At 33.6% G+C, this 26,892-nt stretch overlaps 1 protein-coding gene across 1 annotated transcript in view; it reads right to left on the bottom strand.

Moving 5' to 3' along the window:
* TTC21B (tetratricopeptide repeat domain 21B) overlaps positions 1-26,892 on the bottom strand; it is a 30,905-nt gene continuing 4,013 nt past the window's right edge. The window contains exons 5-29 of the mRNA XM_088519468.1: positions 26,756-26,878; positions 25,987-26,144; positions 24,628-24,712; positions 23,059-23,157; positions 22,188-22,380; positions 21,003-21,100; positions 20,385-20,585; positions 19,789-19,918; positions 19,190-19,347; positions 18,114-18,338; positions 17,465-17,703; positions 17,008-17,080; positions 15,844-15,954; positions 14,501-14,639; positions 13,242-13,348; positions 12,187-12,375; positions 10,444-10,554; positions 9,286-9,367; positions 8,404-8,554; positions 7,718-7,879; positions 7,145-7,340; positions 6,345-6,569; positions 3,395-3,515; positions 1,005-1,072; positions 1-255 (exon numbers count right to left, since the gene is read on the bottom strand). Coding sequence (XP_088375594.1) covers positions 178-255; positions 1,005-1,072; positions 3,395-3,515; positions 6,345-6,569; positions 7,145-7,340; positions 7,718-7,879; positions 8,404-8,554; positions 9,286-9,367; positions 10,444-10,554; positions 12,187-12,375; positions 13,242-13,348; positions 14,501-14,639; positions 15,844-15,954; positions 17,008-17,080; positions 17,465-17,703; positions 18,114-18,338; positions 19,190-19,347; positions 19,789-19,918; positions 20,385-20,585; positions 21,003-21,100; positions 22,188-22,380; positions 23,059-23,157; positions 24,628-24,712; positions 25,987-26,144; positions 26,756-26,878 — 3,522 coding nt within the window. The 3' untranslated portion in view covers positions 1-177. The remainder of the gene's footprint in view (positions 256-1,004; positions 1,073-3,394; positions 3,516-6,344; positions 6,570-7,144; positions 7,341-7,717; positions 7,880-8,403; positions 8,555-9,285; positions 9,368-10,443; positions 10,555-12,186; positions 12,376-13,241; positions 13,349-14,500; positions 14,640-15,843; positions 15,955-17,007; positions 17,081-17,464; positions 17,704-18,113; positions 18,339-19,189; positions 19,348-19,788; positions 19,919-20,384; positions 20,586-21,002; positions 21,101-22,187; positions 22,381-23,058; positions 23,158-24,627; positions 24,713-25,986; positions 26,145-26,755; positions 26,879-26,892) is intronic.

The raw sequence follows: 26,892 nt of genomic DNA, 5'->3' as shown, positions 1-26,892 counted from the left end.
GGGTTGCAAATTTCGTTCTTGAAAATAATGCAGATCTCTGATACAATATAAAATCTTCATATTTCCAATTATTTTGTGCTGATATGCCTTCTGTCACAGTTGTATCTCATTCATAATTTCCGAAGTCAGATTAAACACACACAAAAAACACACATCAATGACCCATACAAACAAAATTCAATTTCTTAATGACGCACGGGCCTTGTCAAGTATTTCCTTTCTGATCTTTGGATAGTTTGGGTGTACTTCAAGGACCTGTCAAAAGACAAAAACAAAGAAACAAAAAACATAAAACAGCACATACACAAGTTTGAGTTGTGTTTGAAAAAGAAAAAAAATACTGATGTTTGTTATTCTCATTACTATATTTACATATAAAACTCAATATGACCAGTTTTTAAAAAATGCACAACTATTTAACTATAGAGATAGAGACTACACTGTGTACAGATCAAGAAGAGATGTGTTTAAGAGACACTTGCTTCCCTCCCACTCTTCCATGTGTTCAGAGAAGTGATCTCCAGTTCTCTTTACCACAGGAACTAGCAACTGTATTTAATTTTATTATCACAATGTTCACTCTGCCAGTATAACTGTATCCCTTTCCCTTATTCTTCATCTGTCCCATACTCTCAGGAAGTGAGTTCCTGTACTTTGTATTTTCTGATATTAACATTTAATCAACTTCTTCAGCTGCATTTCTGTATGATTAACCAACTTGCAACTCCAAGGCCCAAAGGAAGAGATGCCTCTTGGACATGATCTCCCATAAAATCTCCAGACACATTTTTCACTCTAATTTACCTGGTATCCAGAGAACTCAGGGTAAAGCAGACTGATTACATATAGAATGCTTAATTTGCGCTCATTAAATTGGACATTAAGCTTGTTAAACTGGACATCTTTCTGTTAAAGTTTAATATTCTATAAATATTAATGTATAGGAAACAAAAAACACGGTTCATGAAAGTATCACCATAGTAGAGTTCACACAAAAATTTTACCTTGTGACAAACATCAATTGCATCAACATATCTCTTTCCTTTCAGGTAATTGAAAGCAAGCTTGTATCCTGTAAGGAGCAGGAAAGACGAGATGACAACTACCATTTCTGTATTAAGTAATGAAAACATCACATTCAAATTTATCTGCTGCTTATTTCTACAGTTAAAGTTGTTTGCTAATATTCTTTCACCCAAACTTGTAAAAAATCGAGTTTTCTGTTCTTAAACACACTGTAAGTAATGAATAGAATCTTTTATTGCTTGAATGAAAAGGCAGCACTATTCCAATGAGTATGTGTTAGTACAGAGAAAAACTTAAAAGTTGCCCTCATTCATTTACTGCAGTGCCCCACATAATTTCTCACTGTGGTCCACAATACACCGCCCCTCTAGAAACAAAATGCAAATTCCTTTATTAAAAGGACAAAAATAAAAATAAATCAGGTTAGCAATAACTAAGGAAAACCAGGGAATTAAAAACACTACTTTGTCTCACTGCTGAAAGACTATAGATTTAAAAAAAAAAAAAAAAAAAAAAAATGCCGTGTAGGAACACTGAAAAATCAGCCCAGCATGTAAGAGACACAGCTGAAGTATATTAGCATGGACAGAGATCAGAACTCAGAAAAAGGTTTAAAATGCAGTTTTGAATTTCAAACCTTTCTTTTATAAATCTTTCTCTAGAAAATGAGTGAAGATGGATTTGAGACCAGTTCATACAGTTTTACTTGACTGCATCAGTTTTGTTGCTTTAAACATTTTTGTTTTAACGCCTGGCAATTTTAAGTCTCACAATGCTCTACAAAAAAACCAAAGAGCACACAATGCCTTCAATTTCACCTTTTTTCTATGTAAGTTCATTATAGATATCACTTTGCAGACAAATGACAATTAGATTTTGTATTTTTGCTCAATTCTGACCCTCAGGGGAGTTTCAAAACAACAAAAAGTAGATTTGGTATGTTTGCTACATATTCAAGAAATTACAATTGTAATTGCCAAAAAGGTGTGGTATCCAATGTATTTATTTGAACAACAACTGTAGAATCTTGGCCAAAATATCCATGAGTTCTCTATAAGACTATTTATTAAAATTACTGCAATCAGACTCTTACTTAGAATCTGGAGATTTTGCTACAAAAAATAAGTCAGATTTCTAGGAGTCCTTTCTATTTCTGTTTTGACTTTTGAGTCTGTTAGGGACATGGTTTAGCTGGCATGGTGGCAATGAGTTACTTGATGATATTGAAAGTGTTTTCCAACCATAATGATTCTATGATTCTATTCCTGCTTTCACTCTCCTGATTTTGTGACCCACAATGTGCAGGGTCATACCAAGCTTTGGCAACCCATCCATGCCTGCTGATTATTGTATCTTTAAGTGTATTACAAAAGCAGGAGCTAAACAACAAAACATTTAGTTCCATTAAAAAAATACTTATTTCTTTATGCTACAGATCATATTAGATATAATCATGATCCCAGACATGGGAGCTGTAGCTAGAAAAAACTAGATGTATGATATTCATATACATTACAATTATAATCTTATTAGAAGCACTGATGTTTCAGTTGACATGAAAACTGCCTCACCTTAACATTAAAGAAAATAAACATGCAACACCTCCACACACAAAAAAACACACCAACACACACATACATTAGAGATTGCAAATAGTATGTATTTTTCTAAGCAGAATTCTCAAAAGTTTATCCCAAAACTAAGAACAAAAGTTGGGAAACTTTTGATAGTCAGGAAACTATCCTTAGGACCTAGAAATAAACTATGGAAATTGAATAAGGAAAGGGCTTTTACCCTATGTATTGGTTTTAAAGTGTTTCCCATATTAATGCTCTAAAAATGACAGCTAGACTTGCACTAATCATCTGAAGTGGAACTTTTAATTAAATATTCCAAGCTTTCATTTTAGCAATTTTAAACAACACATAAAACATACTTAGATGCTTTTAAAAGCATGTAGATCCATATATATTTGTCTGATTATCAAAATGGAAATTAAATCAATGATCTGCCACTGTATGATATTTAAGTACTAAAAATCATTTTAATAGGTGATAATACATACTGTATTACTATAAACACTTTCAAAATACTGTTTACAATACTTACAAGCTGTTTACAAAGGCAGTAAACTATAAAATGATTCCAAACCAAACCTTGTGGGGAAGCTTCCTAAAAGTGGAAACTTCTTAAGTATTATAAAATTGCTGTCTCTTGCCAGGACGCCTCTCCAAATCACTATTAAATGGACCTTTAAACGTTCAAGGCTTTTATGAGAAGACGAACAGTAAACATACTCCAACAAAAGGTAACTGTTTCACTTCTCTCGTATCGTCAGAAATCATAAATTTAGGCTGTATAAACATACCTATTGTTGGATTTGTCTGGTTTCCATATTTCCATGCCATCTCATAATTTATTGCTGCATCCCTATATGCTTGTTCTTTTTCCATTATGTATCCCATGTATTCATAAGCCTTGCAACATGACTGCAAAATATAAATATTCAAAGTTTTATGTAGGGACTGTATAATACTAATAGCCTACTAGAAAGTTTACTTGAAATCTGTTAGCTAGAAAGTATAAACAATCCTTGTGCTAACTTCTGACATGATATTCTGTTATTTAAAGCATCAGTAATACAAATCAGCTGTATGGAATTCTGCCCAGTGAATTTCTAAGTTACCCCTAAGTACAGAGTAAGTACAAAGTTCCTACGACAATACAATTAATCTTCCAAAAATGCTTAGAGCCTCCAGCAGCCCAGTAATACCTCTCTTAACAGTAATCCTATACAGCAGCCACATTTCAAGTCCAATCTGAAAGTGTTAGATCTTTCAGAAATGTTGTTTGTTTCATTATTTCTTAAAAATAAACAAAAAAATCTTAGCCTTATTTTGGGAATGTTTTGCATTACAACCTCCCTTAGCAAAACAAAACTATACTGAAGAGAACACCAACTATTAAAAGTCTTATATTAAATAATTACCAATAGCAAGTCACAAGCAACTGAAAAGTGAATTCTAAAAAGTATCAAGCACTTCATGCAACCATTAGTTTTGAAAGTTACATGTCATAGTCTATTACATATTTTAAAACCTTTTTACCTTCAGGAAAAAAAAAACAAAAACAAACATGCAGGAAACTTGTATTAAGTACATAAAACAGAACGAATCATAATTATAAAAGCCAAGATGCTAATTCAGGTCTTGATTTGAGCAGCTTATAATCTTGCAAGTTTACATGTTGCTGCTAACAGGCCAAATATTTTAAAGACAAAAATGAAACTCATGAAAATATGCATCTACTTTATCATACAGCAGAGCAAAGATACTGATAGATAAGTGACATTTCATCTTTAATTTTGAAAGCCTAATTGGAAAGGACAAAGTCTACTAAAGAAAAGTACCCAAATCACAGCATATTGCGATAAACAGAGTACCTGGAAGACCAGGACAATGAATTCTTTATAATCATTCTTATTTGTGATAAATTGGGAGCTGGGGGAAATACAGAATCCAAGAGAAGTCAGTAAGAAACTCCAATTTTATGGAAAAAGTCTGCTCGCTTGTTTGACTTACAGGTCATTAACCTAATTCTAAGCCTTTTAAATGGAAACAAATCTGTGTTACATATTAGGCTTTTATACAATCTTTACTTATTTACTTATATTATTTATATATTATTATTATATGTATTATTATATATTATTATTATTTATATATTATTAAATATTACTAATATTTACTTATTTCTCCATATCATTCATTTCTGATTGCCAAAAACAAATCTTAAGAAAAAAAAAAAAAGCGTTCTCTCTAGTTCTCAAATTCTCTAGTTCTCTGTTCTCAAATTCTCTAGTCTGGAGAATGACACAGAAAACACTTGCTAGTAAATTTAAAAATACATATATATTCTGACATCTAAAACATTCACCATCTAGCTGTACAGTATGATTCCTGCCTGGCTTCCTGCTTTGCATGTAAGCTGAAGAAAAAACAGCATCTTCTCTGTGTTGTACTAGTAAAGAAATGGACTAACTTTCTAACTCCCTATCCTACCTCCTATTATCCAGAGCTCATTTATTTAAGTGCTCCAGGCATCTCAAACCTTTTAAAAGAAAACAAATTATTTGGTAGTCTGATTTAGTAGACTCTGCTTTTGGAGCTGCGTGGATATTTCTGCAACAAGATATAATTTGTGGTACAGAGGGGATCAACAGATCATCTATTCTGAGATATGTCTTCTTTTGAAACATGACTCATGTTTTTCTACCCTGCAATGATAAGGATTTTACAGCTTTCCTTGGTCATCTGGACAAGCAAGTAACTGTCCTCCTAGTTAGAATTCTTTAAATTCAAAGCAGCTTTCTCAAAAAATGAAGCTGAACACCTTCTATTTTAAGAGGCATTTCAGCAGAAATGATAACATTATGCCAAAATCTGTTGCAGCTGCCTCTTATTTTATGTATAGAAATAAAAAGAATACAAGTCTGAAAGTGAGACTCTCACGGAGGTGCCAGAAATGTGACAGAAGGAGAAACCCTACCTTTTATACTGAAGGATTAAGAAAGTGAAATATATAGCATCAGGTCCTTACCTAAATAGAATCCTGAGCTTGTAACCATAGACTCTGCAGAGGACTTGGACCGCTTTATGCATCCCATCAATAAAAACCATGATCCTTTTTTTCTCCCCCCCCCCCCCCCGCAAAAAAAAAAAAAAAAGGCGGGGAAATAAGTAAAACAGCTAAGATCTAAAATGCTCCTGTAGTCAAAAGTCAAAGCAGAAGATTTGGTAATATGCCTGCTCAGAAATCCCCACATTTTAAAACATGAGGGCTTATCTCAAGACAAAAGAGGGAATTAATATAGGCCTTATTAAAAAAAAAAAAAAAAAAAAAGGACTGCATAGCAGCCGGCTTACAGAATAAGGCTTATAAATTTAATTGTTTAAAAAAAATACTCCAAGATGGGCATATAGCATTCCTTAATAAACACAGCAAGCATCCACAATTTATATGGCTACCTTTTCAACAGCTTTTACAAGACTGAAATGCATCTCTCATTCCCTAAACATCTTCAGCCTATGTGTCACCAGAGTTAAGACTATGAATAAAAATGACTAAGAAGCATTTACAGACAGTTTTGTTTTCTGTGCTCCAGAGCAAATTTCTGGATTCATAGTTTGCTTTGGTCTACTTCTGCTTAATAAATTAAATACTAGTCAGTTGGAAAGAGGCACATTTTGCAAGCATATTTCAGAGGAAAACTAAACATTCAAATGAATTATAATGGAAAGTTGTTTTTTGTCACTTACCCTGTTATGACGAAGGCATCGTTTTAACAAATCACCTGCCATATCATATTTTGCAGATTGAATATATATATCAGCAAGCAGAAGCCAACTTTTTTCAAATTCCTCTGCATCAATTGGATTCCAGTTCATTTTTGAAATTCGTTTTAACTGATTTCTGGCTCGTGGAGTCTGTTTTAAGATCATGTAGGCCGTGGCCATTCCCAAAAGTGCTGGTATATGATCCTTCTGCAATTAAAAGCATAGCTGCTTTTCTTTTTGTTATTGTTACTCCTTCAAGAAAAGAGAGTTTTCTAAATAAGACTTTTACTGAGCATCAAAGTTGGCTTGCATGCTTCTTCTTAGGGTAGTGCTGTAAAGATCTGGTAAATTAAATGTCCCCCCGCAAAAAGGAAAAGCTGGATTCCTTCTCCAACCATGACCACCTTTTATGCTAATGGGTAGCTTTGCACTGGAATCCAAATTTTGTCATATTGCAAATAAAATATGCAAAAGCAGCCTGTACCAAGTTGTTTGTGCTTACAGAGTAAAGGTACCATAAGACACTCTGTTGGCAAAGATTAGAAATTAGAAAACAGACCCAACAACCCAAGCTGAAAATCAAATTCCCATTTTAATAATTGTGGCGAGGTGGGCATCGAGCTTTAAGTTTGCAATTCAAAGGAAAACTTGTAAGAGATGTTGTATTTTTTCTGCCAATCATTTTTATCAGCTTGAGATAAAACATTTTTAATGGGAAAAATAATATTAAGGCCATTATAGGTGTGAGACAGGAAGCGAGGAAGATGAGATCAACTACCAACCTCAGCCACTACAATTTCAGTGAAAGCGTTCAGTGCTCGTTCAACATTTGATTTCTGTTTGGTTGCCATGAGACAATAATTTTCCATGATTCGCAACTGAATATGACCCTGAACAGTCTGTGGCTTGAGTTCTTTGAGGAGATTTTCTGCTGTTCTCACTGCCAACTGCACAGACTCTTGCTTCTCTGTTGAATTACTGTTATCGAAAAGAAGGTATTTGTAAAAACACGTTTATTACAAACCAAGTTACGCATTACAGCTGATTAAAGGCATACCATTTTGTATAACACGTATCTACACGTTATCTACATTTATCCTCTCTAACAAAGACAATTCCAATTGCTTGACAAAGGCAGGCTTTTAATACAAATAACTAGAATCCCAGATAAAGTCCTCTATTTTCTACTCGAATTTGATAGATTTGTTTTACAGTCTAGGATGGTTTCTCACAGTACTGTAGATATAGTATCCAAAGAATTATATAAACTTGATTTCTAGTACTTCACGTAAGGCACATTAAGGGTGATGCTGGAAGAATGAAGAACACAATTAGTATTTACTTCATTCACTTACCCTATGTCAGCATCCAAATTTTCAAAAACTTCACCCCCTATAGTTTCATTATCTGGATTCAAACAAATTTCAATCATGTTATAAACAGCATTCTGTCCCCAGTCACTGTCCTTCCGAGCTTTATTAAAGTGTCGGAGTGCATCATTTGGTTCACCTGTATACCTAAATAGAAAAGAAAAATATTTAAGTTTGAACAAGTAAAATCCACCTCCCAACTCTACCCCAAATCCAAGAATCACCCCAATCAAAAAAAAAAAAAAAAAAAAAAAGTACTTGCAAACTCTGAAAACTGGATTTACATAGTTTAAGTAACATGCACTCTATTGCAATGAACATGTTTTTGCAGGCTAAAAGTAGTCTGAGAAATTCTAATTAAAAGGAAACAATATTATTACATAATTAGAATAAACAAGAATATCCCTTTTTATGAACAGCAAATATGAAAGGTGTGTGCAAGACAGAAAAAAAATGAATAGCTTAGCTTAAAAAATGAACTCATTGGAAACACATAAGGAAACCACCCCCCCTAAAATTCTAGCATTAGATTCTAGCAGTTAGCAAAGTAAGCGCTATAGTTAGCACAATGCAGGCAGTACCTCTGACTACACAACAACATAGAACAGGAAAGTTGCTTCCTATGTATTGCATGATCAAATAAACCTTATGTTAATTATAATTTCAAGTACCAAAGATAGAGTCCTTTGCAGTACTGAAAGCCTGGTTCAAATTTTGTTCTGGAAGAATGTTTCTCAGCCATTGAAAGAAATCTTGGGACTTCTTCCAGCTTCCCAGCTCTTCTCAATAGATCAATTAATCGTGAAAGAGTTGCATAATTATCTAAACATACAATAATCAGGACATTATAATTCCAAATATCTGTAGTATGAGCAGATTTAGAAAAGATTATGGTTTTTTGTCAAGTACAAAAATAATACAGGGCATAATACATAAAGCATACTACCTAGTGAACATAGATTAAAAAAAGAAAATAATACTTGCAAAATAACTAAAAACCTGAAAATATAGTTGTACTTCCCTTTCAGGAACACCCCAAAACACTTGCTATATACTCACAACTTCCTTCACATAGAGAAAAAAAAAAATGTTAAAATGCAGTAAGATAACACTGTAATGAACACCAAGCTTTCTAATGGACTTATTCTCAGAATCTGTAAAAGATCAGAGAAACTTTTTTGTATCACATTCAAATTTCTTATATTAATCCTTTAAGGAAGTGCTAAGTTTCTGTGCATGCACTTTGGTATCTTAAGCACAAGAGAAAGTGCTTTATGGTTATAATTAAATAACCCTGTAGCTACCTGGCTTTAGGGAAGCAATATACATTAATTCTTCTAGGTACAGTAATTTACATTTACATTGCTGCAATGTAAAGTTTTACGCACACATATATTAAAAATATATATGGTGGTCTAAAAATATACCCTATATTTTAGAGAGCAGATCTCTGAGTCACGCAGAACATTTTTTTTTAGCTAAGCTTTTTTAGCTTCTATCTCTTTAGACTTGCGTATCAGAAGTATGTGAAGGTATCGCTACTAAGCATTCACCTGGCTTGCGTTCTAGGAGCTGCTGGAAGTGGAAGACAGCTTGTTCATAATCTTGCTTCCTGAACATGATATCCGCCATCATCTACAGCAGTGACCCATTCAGAGAAAACAAAACATTATAAATGGCACTTTATAATGAACTCTAGTTCTTTCAAACTGCCAGCTGAAACTATAGCTTTAAAGTATTCCAAGAATTGCACATGAGTATGTTTCTTGTTTGTTTTTTTTAATGAACAGTTCTGGTGAATAACCACAGTAGACACACATAGTAATGATGAACAGGGACAAGGTCTCTTCTATATTTTTCATAAGACCTTTTAATGTACATCTGTAGTATGTTTTGGCTTAACTTGTATATATTTAATCTGCCATTTCTGAAAAGTAAAAAAAAAAAAAAAAAAAAAAAAAAGGCATATAGAAAAGCAAATTTAGTTTGAAGTTGGGGAAAAAATACTATAGCCTCTTTCAGTTATGTAGGTAACACAAACTATGTAGTTTTGGTTTCTTTCCTGAGAGCTAGCTAAAAGTAAATTTAATTAAATGTACTTAAAGTATTATCATCCTATCCCTATACCATACTAGGATAAATGAAGATGCTGCGAGATAAGTAGTTCCTGTTTTAGTAGCTTTTGATTTAGTACATAAGAAGCAAAATTAGTTTTAGTGTATTAAATTGTCTTTTAAGGAAAAGAGAGACACAAAACAGATTCTGTAGCTATCTACCATTAAAAACATCTAAGGAGAAGCAACCACAAATCTATCAAGATGCAAAATTATTTAAAGTACATAGAACCTCTGGAACTGTGAAGCTACTACTGAAGGATGTGTTTTTGTTGTTTTCTTTCTAAGAACACTGCTGAAAGTATACACATTATGCCATGCTTTAGTCAAACTTGTAACTTGTATTTCTTCCTTTACTGGTATTTTTGGCACACTTTTTACATTGAGATTAAAGTAAGGTTACAACAGTTAGAAACTTCGTACTGAATCATAATCATGTAGAAACAGAAAAACATTTTCTTGCAACACACTTCCCACATCTTTGAAACCAGATATTGCAGATTTTAAAGAGTATTATTTGTGGTTACATCACATTTTAGACAGCAAATACATATCCAAAAAAGCTTCTGATACAGAATTAGTACGAAGGTACCTTACCATTATAGCTGCTTCATTATCTTGGTCATTCTTCAGCAACAATGAACACTGGTGTTGACAGGCATCAGTATCATCTTGTGCAAGATACAAACGTGCAAGTTCCAACATTGCCTGTAGATAAAACATTTAACCATACGCCGTTCAAACACACAAGAAAGCGTATTCAGTTCCAAGAACGTTTATGTTTGAGACCTCAGGTATAGTTTTCTTTTAAAAGAAAAACTTTTTCTGCTGCTTACTGTGGGTTCTTGGCCAAGCAGTTTCATTTATTTCTATTCCCTCACCTATAAAATAGATACATTTTCTGCTTCAAAAGGATATTCTGGAGGTATATTGAAAACAGATGCTTAGTGCTTCTCTGAAGATAATGCCATTATCCAGTTCACTTGGAAAAATAAAAAGGAAGTGCAAGTAATTTTAAACTCACTGACAGAAGCAAATATCTCATCAGTAATACAATATTAAGAAATTCCAGCAATTCTTTCAATCACATTAGTTTTGTGGGGAACCACTTCTGAGAAGCAACTGCAATACACATATTAACAAACTAAAACAGTGCACAAGCATGCATCATTAAGATAACCATTCTGAATAACAGTAAGCAACAGCACTCCTGCTTAATTCTCAAGCTTTTCTTTTTATTGATTTTGCTTTTAGGAAGGAGGCATTTATAATTGAATTTCAATTCTCCTTCTGGTTTCACTTACGAGGCTCATGTTAGTGAAAATTTTGAAGATCCTGTTCAGTATGAAAAAGCTGTATATATAATATTTAATTTTTTTCCTGCCTCTTTTGAAAATTTTAAGGATTTGATTCCCTCTCACAATTTTTTCCTTCATCCTTCTTGCAAGTTGCCTTGAAGTAAGCCCACCTCAAAAAATCTGAAGCTGTTGCTTGATTCTTGGAAGCACCAGACATGAGTATTACATAATAAAACCAGGTGACATGCTGATTATTTAGCAGCTGGTGAACCTGACAGCTGTGCAGTTAAAAAAAAAAAAGTCTTCACATACACTTATACTAGAACACGATAAAATAAATTTGATAAATTTTTATGGTGACTAAGAAACCATGAAGTTGATTCTGTTATATGATCATCATCAGAGTGTTCTCAGCCTCTCCCTTCTCTAGAGCACAGGGCTATTAAAGAGAGGTAAAAATAAGCACAAATTTACCAGCAATTATCAACATGCAGATTTGTGGGAAGAGAGAAGCAGCACAATAACCATTGCTGAACAAGAGGAAGTTATTAAAACCAGAACGCTACCAAATACAGTGGGAAATCTAAAACTGTTAAAACAAAGAGAAGAGATAAGTCGTCAGAACTGACTCAGGACATTGGGGCTTCATTCCAGACCACAGGAACCAGGCAGAACTGGCACAACCTCTGCTATTTCCCTGCTCTACCTCCACACATCCTCCACAGGTGCATGAAGACAGATGTATTGTACAGGCTAACAGACAATTCAGAGGGAATCCAGAGAGCCACACTTGAATCAGAAACTTGGGTAAACACGAGGTGGTAGTAAAACAAAGAAACAACAACAAAAAAAACCCCCCACACACTTATCCACATAAGCAAAGAAAGGAAGCAGCTTTGAAGTAGAAAGAAACACAAAAACTTTAAAAGCTCTATAAAGCAGATATAGCTAATATATACTTCTATGCTGTGGATAACTGGAAGAAATTTTAGATACCATGTTTGAATAAAAGCAATGTAAAATAGCCAGTAGGAGGACTGACCTTGTTATCGTTTTCACAGTGAACAAGAGCTTCTTTGTAAAATTTAATTGCTTTTTCATAGTTTCGCTGGGCTGTAGAAAGTCTTGCAATCTCAGCACAAATTTCAGCTGCTAACTGTTTCTGTGCAGGAACCGCATCCAGCTGCTCTACTTGAGCCCGCTTAAGTACTCTGGCTTGTAGTTCCCGAGCCTAGGAGAAGGAAAAGAATAAAGAATGAGCAATCAAAAATTGTAAATGAATGGAGGAATGAATGCTACAAGGCTGTAAGTGCAAATTATGCTCTATATGTTAAATAAAAACAAGCAAACAAAAAATTGTCCCTGTTTCACAAAACAAAGAAAACCATCAAAATAAAAGCAAACTAAATTCTTCCTTCAACAACCACATTGTCTTATTTCCCTAAAACCGACACAAAAACACACTGAAAAGCAACCTAGTGTCTAGCACTCCAGAGAGAATCCCAATATTTTTTTTCTGAAATACTCCTAATTTTAACTATATGCCAATGCAATACTTCCCATTACAAAATCTGCATTTCATACAACATAATTGTTAAGTAACATGCTTTGTGATATGCACAGAGTATCAAAACAAAAAGCCAGGGAGGATTCCAGTTCATCACTTACAAACAATCAGCAGATATTACTGCTATCCTTAGGAAACCTTCAGTTTTGAGCCAAGATATCTGCCCTCACAGTTGTTTAAAATATACTCCACTAAATTATACCCCATCAAAAACAAAACAAAACACCACACACACAAAGAACCTTATACAAAAACCTTATACTATGAATTAAGGCTTCCAGTAGCACCTTCATTTCTGACACAGAATTCAGATGATAATGGGCACACAAACCTTTTTTTTTTTTTTCCCCCCCCTTTGTAATCACTTGACATTTCAAATCAGTTCACTGGTATGAAATCAGTAGTCATTTCATTCACTAGTGGTTTATCACTACCATTTTTCATCATTTACACAAATATTATGATCAGAACTTTGGAAAAAAACAAAGACAGTACAAGCTTTTCTAAGTTTTTTATTTTCCTTCTTTTACCTGTTGTAAGGAAACAATAGCTTCATCATTCTTCTCCATTTTGTTGTAAATTTTTGCCAGGAGAGTCTGGTAACGTCCATCTTCCACCAGATAAGACAATTCATTAACTATAAGAATGTTAAATCAACACGATTCTTTCAAGAAATGAACCAAGGAAGTTCAAAGAAATATGAAGTTCCAGACAAAAGTTTAAATGAAAACTTTGCAGCTCAGGTTTTAAGCATTTAGGATTGTGATTTGATGCTATGTTGGCATTAAACAGTGAGAGTAAGCATTACACAACCTATGAATAGGTTGAGATTTGAGGAAGAAAGACATATATAAAAAAGTATAAATTAGTCCGTCTATTTGCATTCTCAGAAACATATGAGAGGCTTTTGATTTAAATGGACAAGAGAAGTAAAGCTTCTCCTGATATATCTTCTATAAAACCTCCTCTGGGAGAAGGAAAAATGTCCAAACCAATCTGATGAGCGTGTAATTGCAGCCAAAAAGCATAAAATTTTAAAATGAATTTTATAGTCAGACCTCAAACTACTTTTCTTTTGCTAGAAAGAGACATGAACAAGAGCAGTTGTTTCATATCTTAGGATCTATCTTGTTAGTAGCAGCAAGCTGCTTTTGATTAGTGACTGAAACACACGTGCATAAAGTAATTCTCGAAAAAGTTATTCCCTAGTTTGTATTAATTCCAGTCTGTTGACAAAGCATCTCAAATGCATTTACCTATTTCAAATATTTCCTAAATCTATGCGTCTTAAAAAACATTAAGGTATTGAGCTATACCCGCTTAAGAAACTGCCTTTGAGTAGCTGTTATTGTGAAAGAATGTTTTAAGTCATAGATTAGCCCAGGTTCTCAGCCGCATGAAATTACTCCCTTTAGTACTTTTCCTTCAGTTCATTTTTCTTTTCCAAAGGTTATATAGTTTTGAAGTTCTCCAAGGATAGTAAACTGTTTTGTATTTCACCCCATGAACAATACCAAAACAAACACTTCCTTGCACAGCCTAAAGGATTAGTAAAACAGTGACAAAGCCAGCCACAAGTATTGGTAATAAGACTTTATAACACTATCTCTCTATTCAAGCATCCACAGTAACTAAATATTAGAATTAAGCCACTGTAAAAATACTACCTTAATTAAGTGCTCAATTGCTCACAAAAAACACTTTTTAATACTGCTTAATAATCTCATAGTCACACAGAAAATAGAAATAAAGAGGAGCAGCAATTGAGTGTTCTGTTGCAAATTTGTACCAGGCTCATGATTTAAAGCTTGCTGAAGTACTTTTTCTGCTTTTTCATATTGCTTCAATTTCATTAAGAGTTCAGCCAAATCATAGCAAAGGAAATTCTGTTGACCACTTCTCAATGCAGCCTCATAGTAACTGATTGCCTGAAAAGAGTAAACAAAAAAGCAAGAATTTTGAATGACAACCATCTTGCTACTTCAGTATTTAATCACATAGCTACCTTCCTTCCTCCTACTGTAACCAAGTATTTTTAAATAAATACTCTACTAAAAGAATAGACTTCAGTTGGAAGTACAAGCTTTCAAAAATCTAGAAATGAAAAATTGAAGACAAATAGAATAACCAGAACCCACATTTCAGTAACAATGCACTAACAAAACCTAATCATATTAGCACATTCTGTTTTGATAGGGTCACTGCTGATACAACTGCATTTTCATAAGCTGACAGAACTCAATAATTCCAGTCAGGTTGGTAAATAGTAAAACCAAATTTGAATTCCAAAGAAAAGTATCTTCCCAAACCTAGGGTCTACCTGCAAGATGTGAAAATTCATGAAAAGGTTAAAAAAAAGTTATAACCTAACAGAAAGGGGTCCCTCTAGTCTCTTTATATTAAAAAGTGTACTCTCAAGAGTAAAGTATTTATTCAAGAAAAAGCAATGTTCTGTCTCAATAGCTTACACTACAAAAAAAAAAAAAAAAAAAGGCAAAACAACAACAACAAAACTTAAAAAGTCCGGATATCAGATGTTATTTTAAGGTTCACTGCCACAGTTTCGAAGTAAAAAATGAAAAGAAATTGTTTACAGGCATTTCTAGTTTGCCTTACATATTTCAAGTACCTCTTAATGTGCTACTTTCAAGATGAAACTATATCTTTTCAAGATGAAACTACATTCATTTCAAGATGAAACTACAACCTCTGACTACTGTAAGCATATTTAAAAGACTGACTCCATTAGCTGAAAGGAAAATTGGAACTGGAATTATGCTAAGAATTACATTTCTATAATGACTTTGAAATATTAACTAGTATTGTTTTAAAGTAGAATATGCTTAAACATGCACAATATATATCCCCACTGTATATTAGTCTGAAGTACCATAGAACAAGTCAGGAATGATGTACTCAGATACTTATAATGCTTAAACAGAAGCAAATAACTATTTTAACTCTTCTAAAAACACAATGCAATCTAGACACACTCTAACAGTTAAGGTTATCCAGATAACATTATTTAGCCTGGTAAAGCCACTTGAAAATAAAATGTAATACAAAGCAGGCAAAACTAATGTTGACAATAATGGACACAACACGTGACTGGTCTAATGCAATATAACATACCTTTGAGTAGTTGTGTGTTTTGATTAGGGCTTTTCCTATTTTACTTGCTAATGCTGGATCTTTTGGATTTTTCTTTAAGGCTTGCTCATAGATTTCTACGGCTTCATCAGGCTTGAAAAGCAACAGGGAAAAAAAAAAAGAAAAAAAACGAAATTAAGATTAAAAGATTGAAAAAAACTAAATCTGCCAATACCCCCAAACATGAATTCCAGGTCCTAGCTATTCATAAGCTTCAATACTTCTTAGAAAAGAAAAATCACTACAAAATTGAAAAGTCTATTTCAATATACATTTTCATATTAAAACATGCAGAGAATCTGGCAAACAAACGACTGAGTTAACCTAAAATTCTTTTTCCACTGCAATTCCTCTACAACTTTACTACGATGCAGCATAAAGCACATACAGTGAAAAAATTCTATTGAAGAATTTGCCTTTCTCTCTTTCAGCTCTGTTATGGTAGAGATACTTAGCACACAAGATCCCTTTTTTTCTTACTATTCTCTATTTAGTAGAAAAGCACAAACATTAACACCCAAATAATCAGTAATCACCTATGGCTCCCAAAGGTGAAATAGGTTGTGTCCCAACCCAAACTACTATTTTGAAACCTGAACTCAAATGCCTAGTTTTCAAATGCTGTCTACCTCACCACACTGCCTCTTCTACAGATAATTAACCACACACTTGCTTTCTTGATCAACTGTGAAAACATAAAAGGAATTCAGTAACTTAAGAGCAACTGAACGTGAAATATAAATTTCAATATATGAACTAATTTAACTAGTTATATTTTAAGCTTCATGACTCTTCTGGAAGTCTTTAAACTTCTTTTTGAATATTTTAGATTCATAATTAGTACTATGGGTAAATAAGTATTATTCAAGACAAAATTCTCCTTGACTTGCCCCTCCATTTTTAGAATAAATTCATCTTCAAGATTTTTTCTTTGAAAATAAAAACTGCTGTGCTCCTAAGTTTTAATTGCTCTAAGTATAAATATTACTTGCTATATTTCTAGAAAGTTTTTTTTCATCCTTCAGTACATTTTGCATGCTAATTAGCTATTGATATGAGTATGTTACATAGTCTCAACTTGCCCAAGTCAGCAAATGACTTTCAGCCACAACTCAGTCATCCTACTCATATATAGCAGGCACTTACCTCTTGAATATTCATGTATGCATCACCAAGGAGGAGAAGAGTATGAGCACTTGGCAGCTTTTCTACCAGGTCTCTGGAAACAGAAGACAGAACCTTGCTCATTGTTTAACACGTCCGCAGCTAGACTTAAACAATACAGTAAATAGGTCACTTTCATCCTACAGACACTGTTTTCCAACCCCTTCCTCTCCCTGCTTAAGGCAAAAGAAATTAAAAAAAACATAAAGATCTTTCACAAACTCAATTACCATTTTGATTATTACAACAGCCAATTTAAATTAATTCATTAATACACACCTAAATAAGTATTTCTGACTTATTTTAGCAGGGAAGTAAGATAGGAGCTAACAGAATACTAGTATTTAACATCTTGGAAAACAATATATACATATATATATATATATATATATATATATATATACACACACATACACACACACCCCTCCAAAATAATTACCTATAGCAGCCAGCATAGAGCTTCTTATCTTTTCTGCACTGAAGATAAATATCTGCCATTTTTTCTTTAGCTTGCACAAAGTAAGGCTGTTCAGGTGTAATATTTCTGAGCATAGTTAATGCTTGTTCTACATCTCCTTGAGCAAGTGCCAAATCTGCATTTGCAATCACAACTCTTAGCTCCTCAGGAGTTCCAGAAAATTCATTAATGGCATCTTGCAGTACTATAGCAGCTTCATGCTGCAGATAATAAAACCAATAGAGTTAAGGATTGTCATTGAAAAGGAAAAGAAAAAAAAAAAAAAAGAAAAAAAAAAAGGAAACAATCAAAGCAAACAGGTGACTAGAGGCATTATACAAAGAAAAGGAAATGAAGAAACCAAAACAGTGTTCCCATTTATTTTGCTTAATTCATCTAAAAGGTAGACAAATGTTACTTTGCTCTTGATTGTAAGTGAAAGTTATGCAATATGAATATATGCAACAAAATGTTTTTAATCGACTTTCACTAATTCACTATCCTAAGGAAATCCTCTTTGTAAAAGAAGAAATGGTTTTCTATTTTGAACTAATGAGGACAGACATTTCTGTTAATAAAAGGGAATTGCTTTCAGATAAGCATAAGAACAAACTCAAGTTTGTTTTCATACCGGTTCTCCATTCAAACGATGAGCTTCTACTAATTCTAGAAAGACAGACACACGATTGCTGGCATCTATTTCAATTCCTTTTGCTTTGGCTTTCAAGGAAGCTGTAGGCTTTCTCATCCCAGGTAAATTCCTTGCCATCTGTAAGGTTTTAATAGCTTCTGATAGTTCTCCCATCTTCTTCTGTGTTTGGGCTTTGATTAAGTGATAAACAGGATGTTCTCTCACCTAAAGGAAAAGAACTAGCTGATAAGTTTCTAAATTTTACTTTATATAATAATTTTACTTTATATAATATTCAGCCTCCCAAAAGAAGAGTTATTTTTTCCTGAATACTGATCTCAGTTTCTTTCTCCCAATACGGCCAGTTTGAATTTCAGAAAATAAATGAAAACATAACAATTTTCATGCAAATCAATAATCAAATGCTTAATAATCAAGGAATGCTTCATCAACAGAGATATGGGAATAAAAAAAAAAAACACTCCAATATAGTGGAAGTTATTTATTCTACAACAATGCTTTATTTACCAGATTTGCTGCGCAAAGGACTGAAAAGGCGAACCAGAGATTTAATGCAAATAGAAGATCAGCATAGCCATGTGGCTACTTCTCTTAAAGCAACATGAACTGTCAAGAAGATGCAAAAAGATCCCTTCTCACTCCCTGATAAATCTACGCTTAGCTCCATCAGTAACTGTACATCTGTGCAAATTTAGAAACAACACCTGGTCATTCTTCAAGTCCTTCTGTGTAGGCTTTTAGGTCCTTTTCTGAGGGCTGTTGCAGATATTGTTTGGAACTACAAATTCATTTTGTGTAACTTACTCTCAACATCTTTATAAAGACTTGAGAAAGAGCTACTATTTCTTTTTCTATTCCAAGACAATTTCTTTATGCTGCAGAAGTGATTTTGTCTTAACAGTGATGTCTCCAACAAATGTTCAAATTTCATGTTCATGTAGACATCAAGATATTGAATTTGCAGTGAAAGTCATAAAAGGTTCTCTGCATCCAAAATATGCAAGAAGCTTTGGATTGAATACAGTAGTTTTTTGTTTGTTTTTTGTCTAGCTTACCTCAAAATTGTAGCTCAGACAAAGTTCTAATGATTGAGAACACAGTTTAGTGTTATTTTGAGCCAAATACACCTGAGCCATCAGTAGGTGTGCATCTGCATAAGAAGGATTCCTTTCAAGACAGTGTCGTAGGTTATTATGGGCTGCTTCAGTATCTCCTGAGAAATAAAAAGGAAGAAAGTGGGAAAAAAATAGGTAGTAGTAAATAATGAAAAATAAATACTCTACATTTAAGCACATAAAGTCATAATCTTAAGTGTGAGCATTTAATGAAAGAACTCACATATGAAGGTTTTCATAGTCGTTGTCAAACAGTTCCATCCCTAAATCATTTGCTAACTGATGTTTTTGGAAGCAGTAAATGAAGTAATAATACCATATCTCTACATTTTTAAAAGTGCATTTTAGAATTAAAATTAAAATATATTCATAAAAATCACACACACAAGAAGTGTAACTTCACTTAACTAATGCAGCACACGGCACTGTAAAGTAAGAGATATTCTATTAATCATTATTAAGTTTTAAAAATATGAATTGAACGGATGAAATTATTTGCACATGATCGGTGACTAGCTAGCCCGTAGACAAAGTATTACCTGACAAGTATTTCACCTTCGCAACTAAAAAGACAGCTTGTTGAAGACCTGGCGCAGTTCTTACCACAGTTTCAAGAACAGAAGCACAGTGCTTGAGAAGTGGTGAAGGAGACTGCCCAGAAATTGCAGGCTGGGAGGGAAAAAACAAACAAACAAAACAAACAAACTCACACACTCTAAAAATCAACAGGAACATAAAATATGCAAAATGGCCTCCAACTGTAAACCCTTCAACACCATATAAAAGCAACTGAAATGTAAACGGAGCATAAAATATCGTGAGCTGATGAAATGTTTCAAGAACAGAATAATCACACTGTGACCATACAAGCTTCACATTAAGATCTGCTCCTTATTAAGTTGGTATGTTTGATAACCTACACCCAAACTTTCTAAAATATCACTGCATTTCTCATTCCACAAAAGATGCACTTTCCTAGTTTCCAACTAAAAAGTGTATAAAACGGAATAAAACATTTACTTCAAACTCATGCTTATGAAGCAAAAATTTAGAAAGTTTTCCCCTTCAAACTAAGAGATCTCAAAATCCAATAATAATTCCTATTTTCAGACAGATGTGGTCTCTTGCTGCTTACCTGTGCTGGACAAAAATTAAGATACTCCCTAATAATTTCCAGCAAGAAATCAGGATTTAATTTTTCAAAATACTCCACACCAAGAGGAAAACCATGCAAGGATGAGAAGTGAGTATCCAGAACTTCATTCAACATGAGAATAACTTCCTCTTGTCTCTTATGTTTTTTCATAGCTAAGACTGCATGCAAGAAAGATAATTCCTACAGAAGAAAAAAAAATAAAAATAAAAAATAAAATTTCAACATTACAGACCGAGATGAATGCATCTCTTACTCTTACAGTAGCATGCAATAATCAGTGTCAAACACTTCTTTATGAATAGGAATATTTAAGATGTTTATTAGTAAAGACACCAACAATTATTGCATCAATGCATTCCTTAAATTTGTGCCAGAAGCTATAAAGCTTTCTACCTGCAAAATCCTGCTATTGCCATCTTATCTTCAGAGATAAGCAAGCAAACAGTTTGGTGTCATGATGTTAAGTTACACATTAACTTTGATTGACAAGATAAACTGGTAAAATGGTGTTGCATTAAGAATGCTCTGCTCAAGTGCAAACTAACTGGTATCAGGAATGCAAATCCTAATCTAAGTAGGAAGGAAGACATCTCCTACCCCAGATTTCCCAATGGACTGTTGAATTTCTTTAAGGAATTCCAACTGCTGCTCTGCATCTTCTAATTGGTCCTGTGTTAGCTGACAGCGAATAATTCCTGCAACATATTAAAACATTTTATTTCAGATTTATCTTCATAGCTGAACACTGTTTTCTAAAAGTAACTTTTCTATAATCAGCTTTTTGTGCACTGTTCAGCCTTTAAATATTTATAATGTAACGTACATAGAAATACCTAGATTGCATGATAATGTATAACCAATACACTATTATATATTCAATGCTGTGAAGTAGTTGCACATACGGATTGCATCCCTAGAACTAAAAAGTTAATGAAACGTTTCCAGGATAACACAAATAAAAGCAATGTGAAATTTGGCTTCCAAACTCAGAATACGTACAAAAAGAAATCACAAATTAAGAGACAGCGCGCACACACACACCAAAAAACACTAAGTCTTTAGCAGAGTTTAGATATTGAAGTAGAAGGCACTGGCACTGTTACAGAGAAAAATGCAGAGAAAATGCCGTGATGTAAGTGTGCCATGTTTGTTCTCTAATTCCTCGATACCAAGTGGACTTTTTTTTTCAGAAACATAGTATGTACATACTTCAAAACTCCTAAGCTACAGTTAGTTTCAGATTTTTTTTTATTGTGTTTCTAATTTAGTTATGTACATAAACAGGTACCTTTATTAGCCATGGACATGGAAGATAATACTGTGTTCTGTCAACTGACCTTGAAGTTATCCCTCTAGAGGGGTAACTCTAGTCATGGACCACAGAGGCACTGTACTAAAACACAATGGAATGGTAATGCCTGCTTAAGGCAGTGCCATTTGATTATTTTAACACCTTTTAATAAATTAAAATGTAATAAATATTTTCACAATAAAACCCATCCATGACTTACAGGCCTAGACATCTAAATGTCTGATCATTACCATTACTTTAAGATTTCTAATTGAAAGAAGTTTCGCTCTTGAAAAGGAAGATTGAAAGACCTAACCTAACAGCAGAAACTACTGCTGCACAAAAGACAACACACCACAAACACAGAACGCACTGTCCAACGCTCTCCACCTATTAGTGCCAGCTTTTCCTAATAGCGGTAGTAGGAAAACTAGATCAAAAAGTCATGCTGTACCAAAAAAAAAAAAAAAAAAAGTGCAAAAAAGCCTTACCAGTCAGTGCAGAAACACTTGTTTCATCAAGTGTCATAGCAGTCTTGTACCATTTCAAAGCTTCTTTGACTTTCCCTTGTAAAATCATTTGGTAGCCAAGTTCAGTAGCAAATTCTGCATTGTCAGATGCCAAACCAAATGCTCTTTCAACTAAGGCTTGTGTATGTTGAAGGATGAGTTGGTTGCGGCCACACTAAAATTTAAGAATAATCTTATATCCTAAACCGATCATTTAAAAAAGAAAAAAAAAAAAAGAACAACTGAAAAACAAGACACTTGCACAATCTCTTTAGAATTTATTTTAAAGTCTACCCAGTGAGTATTGCTGCAGCAATTGAGACAACATCCCATAAGATTACATTAACCTCCTGTGATTTTTACGGAATTGTGACATTAGTGTGCTGGATTCAAATATAAAAATACAAGATCTTATGGCAAAGAAAATTCTACAGGGAGAGTCGACAGCTGCTTTGAATGCTTCCTCAAACACAAAAACAAAAAAACCTTTACAATTAAAAATAATTAAAATCGTATGTCAGTTTCAAGGCTGTGTGATTAACCATACCAAATGCCAGGAAAGTGACTACGGATGGGTAATACGGTGACTGGACATTTGAGGCTATTTTCACTGGAAATCTATTTCTCATTTAAAAAGCAATAAAAATATTTCCTGAAATGAGATGGCTCAAGTATTTCAGTTTACACAATGTGAAACTTAAGACATCAGCTATCAAAGGCTACATAAGTTAGCCTTTTTCAGCTTTCTAAAAAGCATTATTTTGGCAGACACTTAGCATCTATCAGAAAATAAATCAAAATCAGGATGCATGGATATCTGTATCTCACATAAGAAAGAAAAAAGCATGCTCACCATTCTGCTGAAAGCTAATGACATTTTACAGTAGAGCTGTGGATTATGTGGTTCCAAATTATCCAATGCATTAATTAGGTCTCCTAATCTTGATGAAGCCTTAAAAAAATTGGAATCATAATTGGAATAAAGAAGGTACAATTATATTAACTGAAACATTTTCACTAAAAATTAGTCGCAAAGGATTTTACTATGTAAAAATATCTTGAAACTCAAACTTTTTCAGGGTTAAGAGTTTATTCCGCAGCTGTGGAAAACACTGCGGAACAGGAAACAGACAATAAAGCAGCTCACTGCACAGCCTCCTGCTGTACTTCAGAAGTGACCGATTTCAGCAGAGACTGATCAAATCAGTACTCCTCTTCATCAGGAGAGTCCTCCAAAGCAAGACAGAGTGAGGAAAGCCTGCTAGCCTTTCAGGGCCTCAGTGTGATACAGCCAAGCATGCTCTGCAATTCCTTCTACAACTGAAACACTTCTATATGCTCTGACTTCCAATATGACAGTTTCTGAAAAACTTAGTATACTTCAAGCATCTATAGCACCGAAATAACCTAAAATGCATAAACTTTATTAATATTAATTTCAGATGTAGGCATTTTAATTATGTTTAAGTGTCATTTAAAGTTTTTATGACCTTTTCATCTTTTTCCTAAACCTTGGTCATATTTGACATTTTACTCTAAGATCTTCTGTTTTCATCTTATGATGTTAAGAAAGATTACTGAATTCTTCGACAGCTTTAATGAATCAGTCTGCAATTGCTACTGCAAAATATGTTGCTGCTTTTCCTCTGACTGTGCCCAGTAAGACTTCTTAGTTTCATTGATGACTAAGAACTCAATACAACAGTGTAAAAAAAAAAATAAATAAAATAAAAGCCATTAAAAATTGAAATATGCTCAAAAACGTAAAAAAAAAAAAAACCTATAAAACACCAAAACTACTTTTTTATTTATTGCTAAATCTACATCTAAATCTATTGTATTAGCATTTTTATATATTAAAAAAATATATTTAAAATATAATATTTTTTTTCATGATAATTTAGACATTTCCTGAATGCGAAAATGGCAGGACCACTATATATGCATTCCTGTGCAAAGAGGGATTTAGGGAGAGGAGAGAAACACTAAAGAGAAATCACAGACTTACAAAAATATTCCTTGACAGAAAAGGGGAAACAAAACACTACTGCAGGACGGTTATTACGCAGGAATATGGCTTTCGAAATTTTATTCCTAAGGAGCTCATCTGTTTCATTATTAATACTTCAAAATAGTATATTTTCAATAGCTGAAAAAATGATGCAGGAAGTCAAAGATATTTGGGCAGCAAACGTTTCCTTCTGCACCAGGAACTGTCCCTCCCCACCTTCAAAAAAAAAAAAAAAAAAAAAAAAGCCACCATCCAAGCAGAGCAGTCACATGGGTCAAAATATGGAAACATACCCCCTCCTCCTGTAAATATGTAGCACAGCACATAGGTAAACAGAGCATCCAAGGGGAAGGACACAAAGAAGATCATGTACATGGGATCTAGCTTACCACAGTCTGCTAATGGACTCACCTCAGAGATATTTCCTTCCCTACAGAGATAATGCAGAGCCTCCATTCTTATGGCTTCTAAATTGAGAGTGTCTTTCTGCAAGAGTCTAAAAAAAATATAGAATTTGAACACCTCTTCAGTATCAACATCATTTTCTATGCATTAAAATCCTTTTAGAAAGGATTTTAACCCAGATGATTTTGTATTTACATCTTTTCTAGTATGATTTGCCTTGTAACTTAAAGTAGTAGAAAATTCATAGCTTAAGAACCTGGATGAGTCAACCTTTTTTGATCAGAATCCTGGTCATAATTATACAGGAAAAAAAGTTCCAACTCTCAGAGTTTGTTTTACTGGATGCGATCCACAGAAAAATGTGTCTCACACTATTAATGTACAAATAGTACATAAAGAAAAAAAAAAAAAAAAAAAAGACATCCTGTTTTTAAGAACTCCAAGAACTGAAAGATTTTACTGATGAGGTGCCTAACAGCTGTAGCAACCATTATCAAGAAAATCATTTCTAAGACTTTGTGGGCTTTTCGGAGTTTTGTTTCTTGGGCAAGGAAAGGTTAGCGTCATTCTTTAGGGAGAGGTGGGAACCATAAAATAAATAAAACCACACACACATCAAAACAGGTGCCAAAGTTAGGTTCAAATTTCTCTGTTTAGACACATCTTATTTTCAACAGCTGTTAAAAAACAAATTAGTCTTCTGGACAATGCAAACTGCTTGGTTCATGGATAACAAGGCATATTTACATATGTATTTAAGGGTCCTCCTTTAAGAAACTCTTTAATACTCAACTATGTTGTTCATATTAGCTTGAAGTACTAGTGGAGCTAGTTTTTAAAACACAGTATTACCATATTTCAAGCTATGTGCAAATTTACCAAAGGTAAAGCTTTTCACAAAAGCTATCCATATTCAAATATCTTATTTTTTTTCTGCTAATATTTTTGTAGCAAGATAAACACATATCACTAAAGTCACTTTAAAGCATAATTCTCTGATGAGAACACAGCTTTATCACTTCATGTCTATCTCATAACAGGCCCTCTGTTGCACACATACACACACAGTCTCACCCCCTGCAAAAAACCAACCAAACAAACAACATATTGATCACATTGATGCAGTATCCTCATGAATTGCAAGGGTAAGTTCTTTTAAAAATTAATTTACTTTAAAAATTCAGACAGCATACATATATATATTTGACAATCTCTATCAATTTTCCTAAAATCACTTACTAGATGACACAAGTATTTTCTTGATTATTTGGACATGAATGAAAGCCCAGGTACTTATTTTCAGAGTATTCTTAATATCTAAGCACAGCAAGACATAAGCACACAAGCATAACATTCATACTCAACCTATGTGCTGTTTCAACTGCCTGTTCCCAGTCTTGCAAGGCTAGCTGTAGCTTCATTTTCTTTACCAAAGCAGGAAGGAAGTTTGGAAAGTTTGCAATTATCTGATTCACAGTCTCCAGAGCTCCTGAATAATTCTGGCGGACCTCAAAATACTGTGCCTAATGAAAGGAAGAGAAATCATCAAAAGTCTCACAGGAGTAAAAAGATTCGTAAGTTTTCACAAAAAGAAGATCTGGAAAAACTGGTGAGGAAAATATATATTACTTGAAATGTATGTTTGCATGGAAAAATATATTTTTCCAGTAAGATTTAATAACAATCAAAAAGCAAGACATGTCTCACAACCCAGTGCTTGACAAGCACCTGCAAAACAAAAGTAACTGCAGTGCAGTATTAAAAAGTTACTGAACAGTTACATGCAAGAAAAAGATGGATGCAGCTGAAAGTAGTAACTGAAGCACATTATTGCCTTACTAGCTTTCCAATAGCTATGTATTAAAAAAATCTCAAAATTTTAGGACATAAGCTGTGGAGGTTAAACATTTTTTCAAGCCTTGAAATATGCAGAATCCAGAAAACCTACACCCAAGAGGTCACTGTTACCAAAAATAACAAAATTTCATTGTAAAACACTTCATGGATACCCTAAATATACGACTTATCCACAGGCATTGAATATCACAGTATCTAATTATCTGAGTAGAACCTAACCTAGGGCTTAGATGTTCAATGTATTTATAGAAGTATTAAAATAGTAAAATAAACTTACTTTACCAAGCAGAGCAAAAACATCATTCCCTTCCTGCAGCGCTTCATCAAAGTACTTCACAGCTTTTTTAATATGAGTTTCTTTCCCACTGGTGACATCAAGCCATGCTTTTAGAATCAAGCCCTTTAGGCAAAATA

This window comes from Tinamus guttatus, unplaced genomic scaffold (genome assembly GCF_059628265.1).
Source record: "Tinamus guttatus ecotype Peru unplaced genomic scaffold, ASM5962826v1 Tinamus_guttatus_pri_ptg000060l, whole genome shotgun sequence".
NCBI classification, from domain to species: domain Eukaryota; kingdom Metazoa; phylum Chordata; class Aves; order Tinamiformes; family Tinamidae; genus Tinamus; species Tinamus guttatus.
Note: the sequence above shows the minus strand (reverse complement) of the source record. Positions and strands in the feature narration are given on the sequence as shown.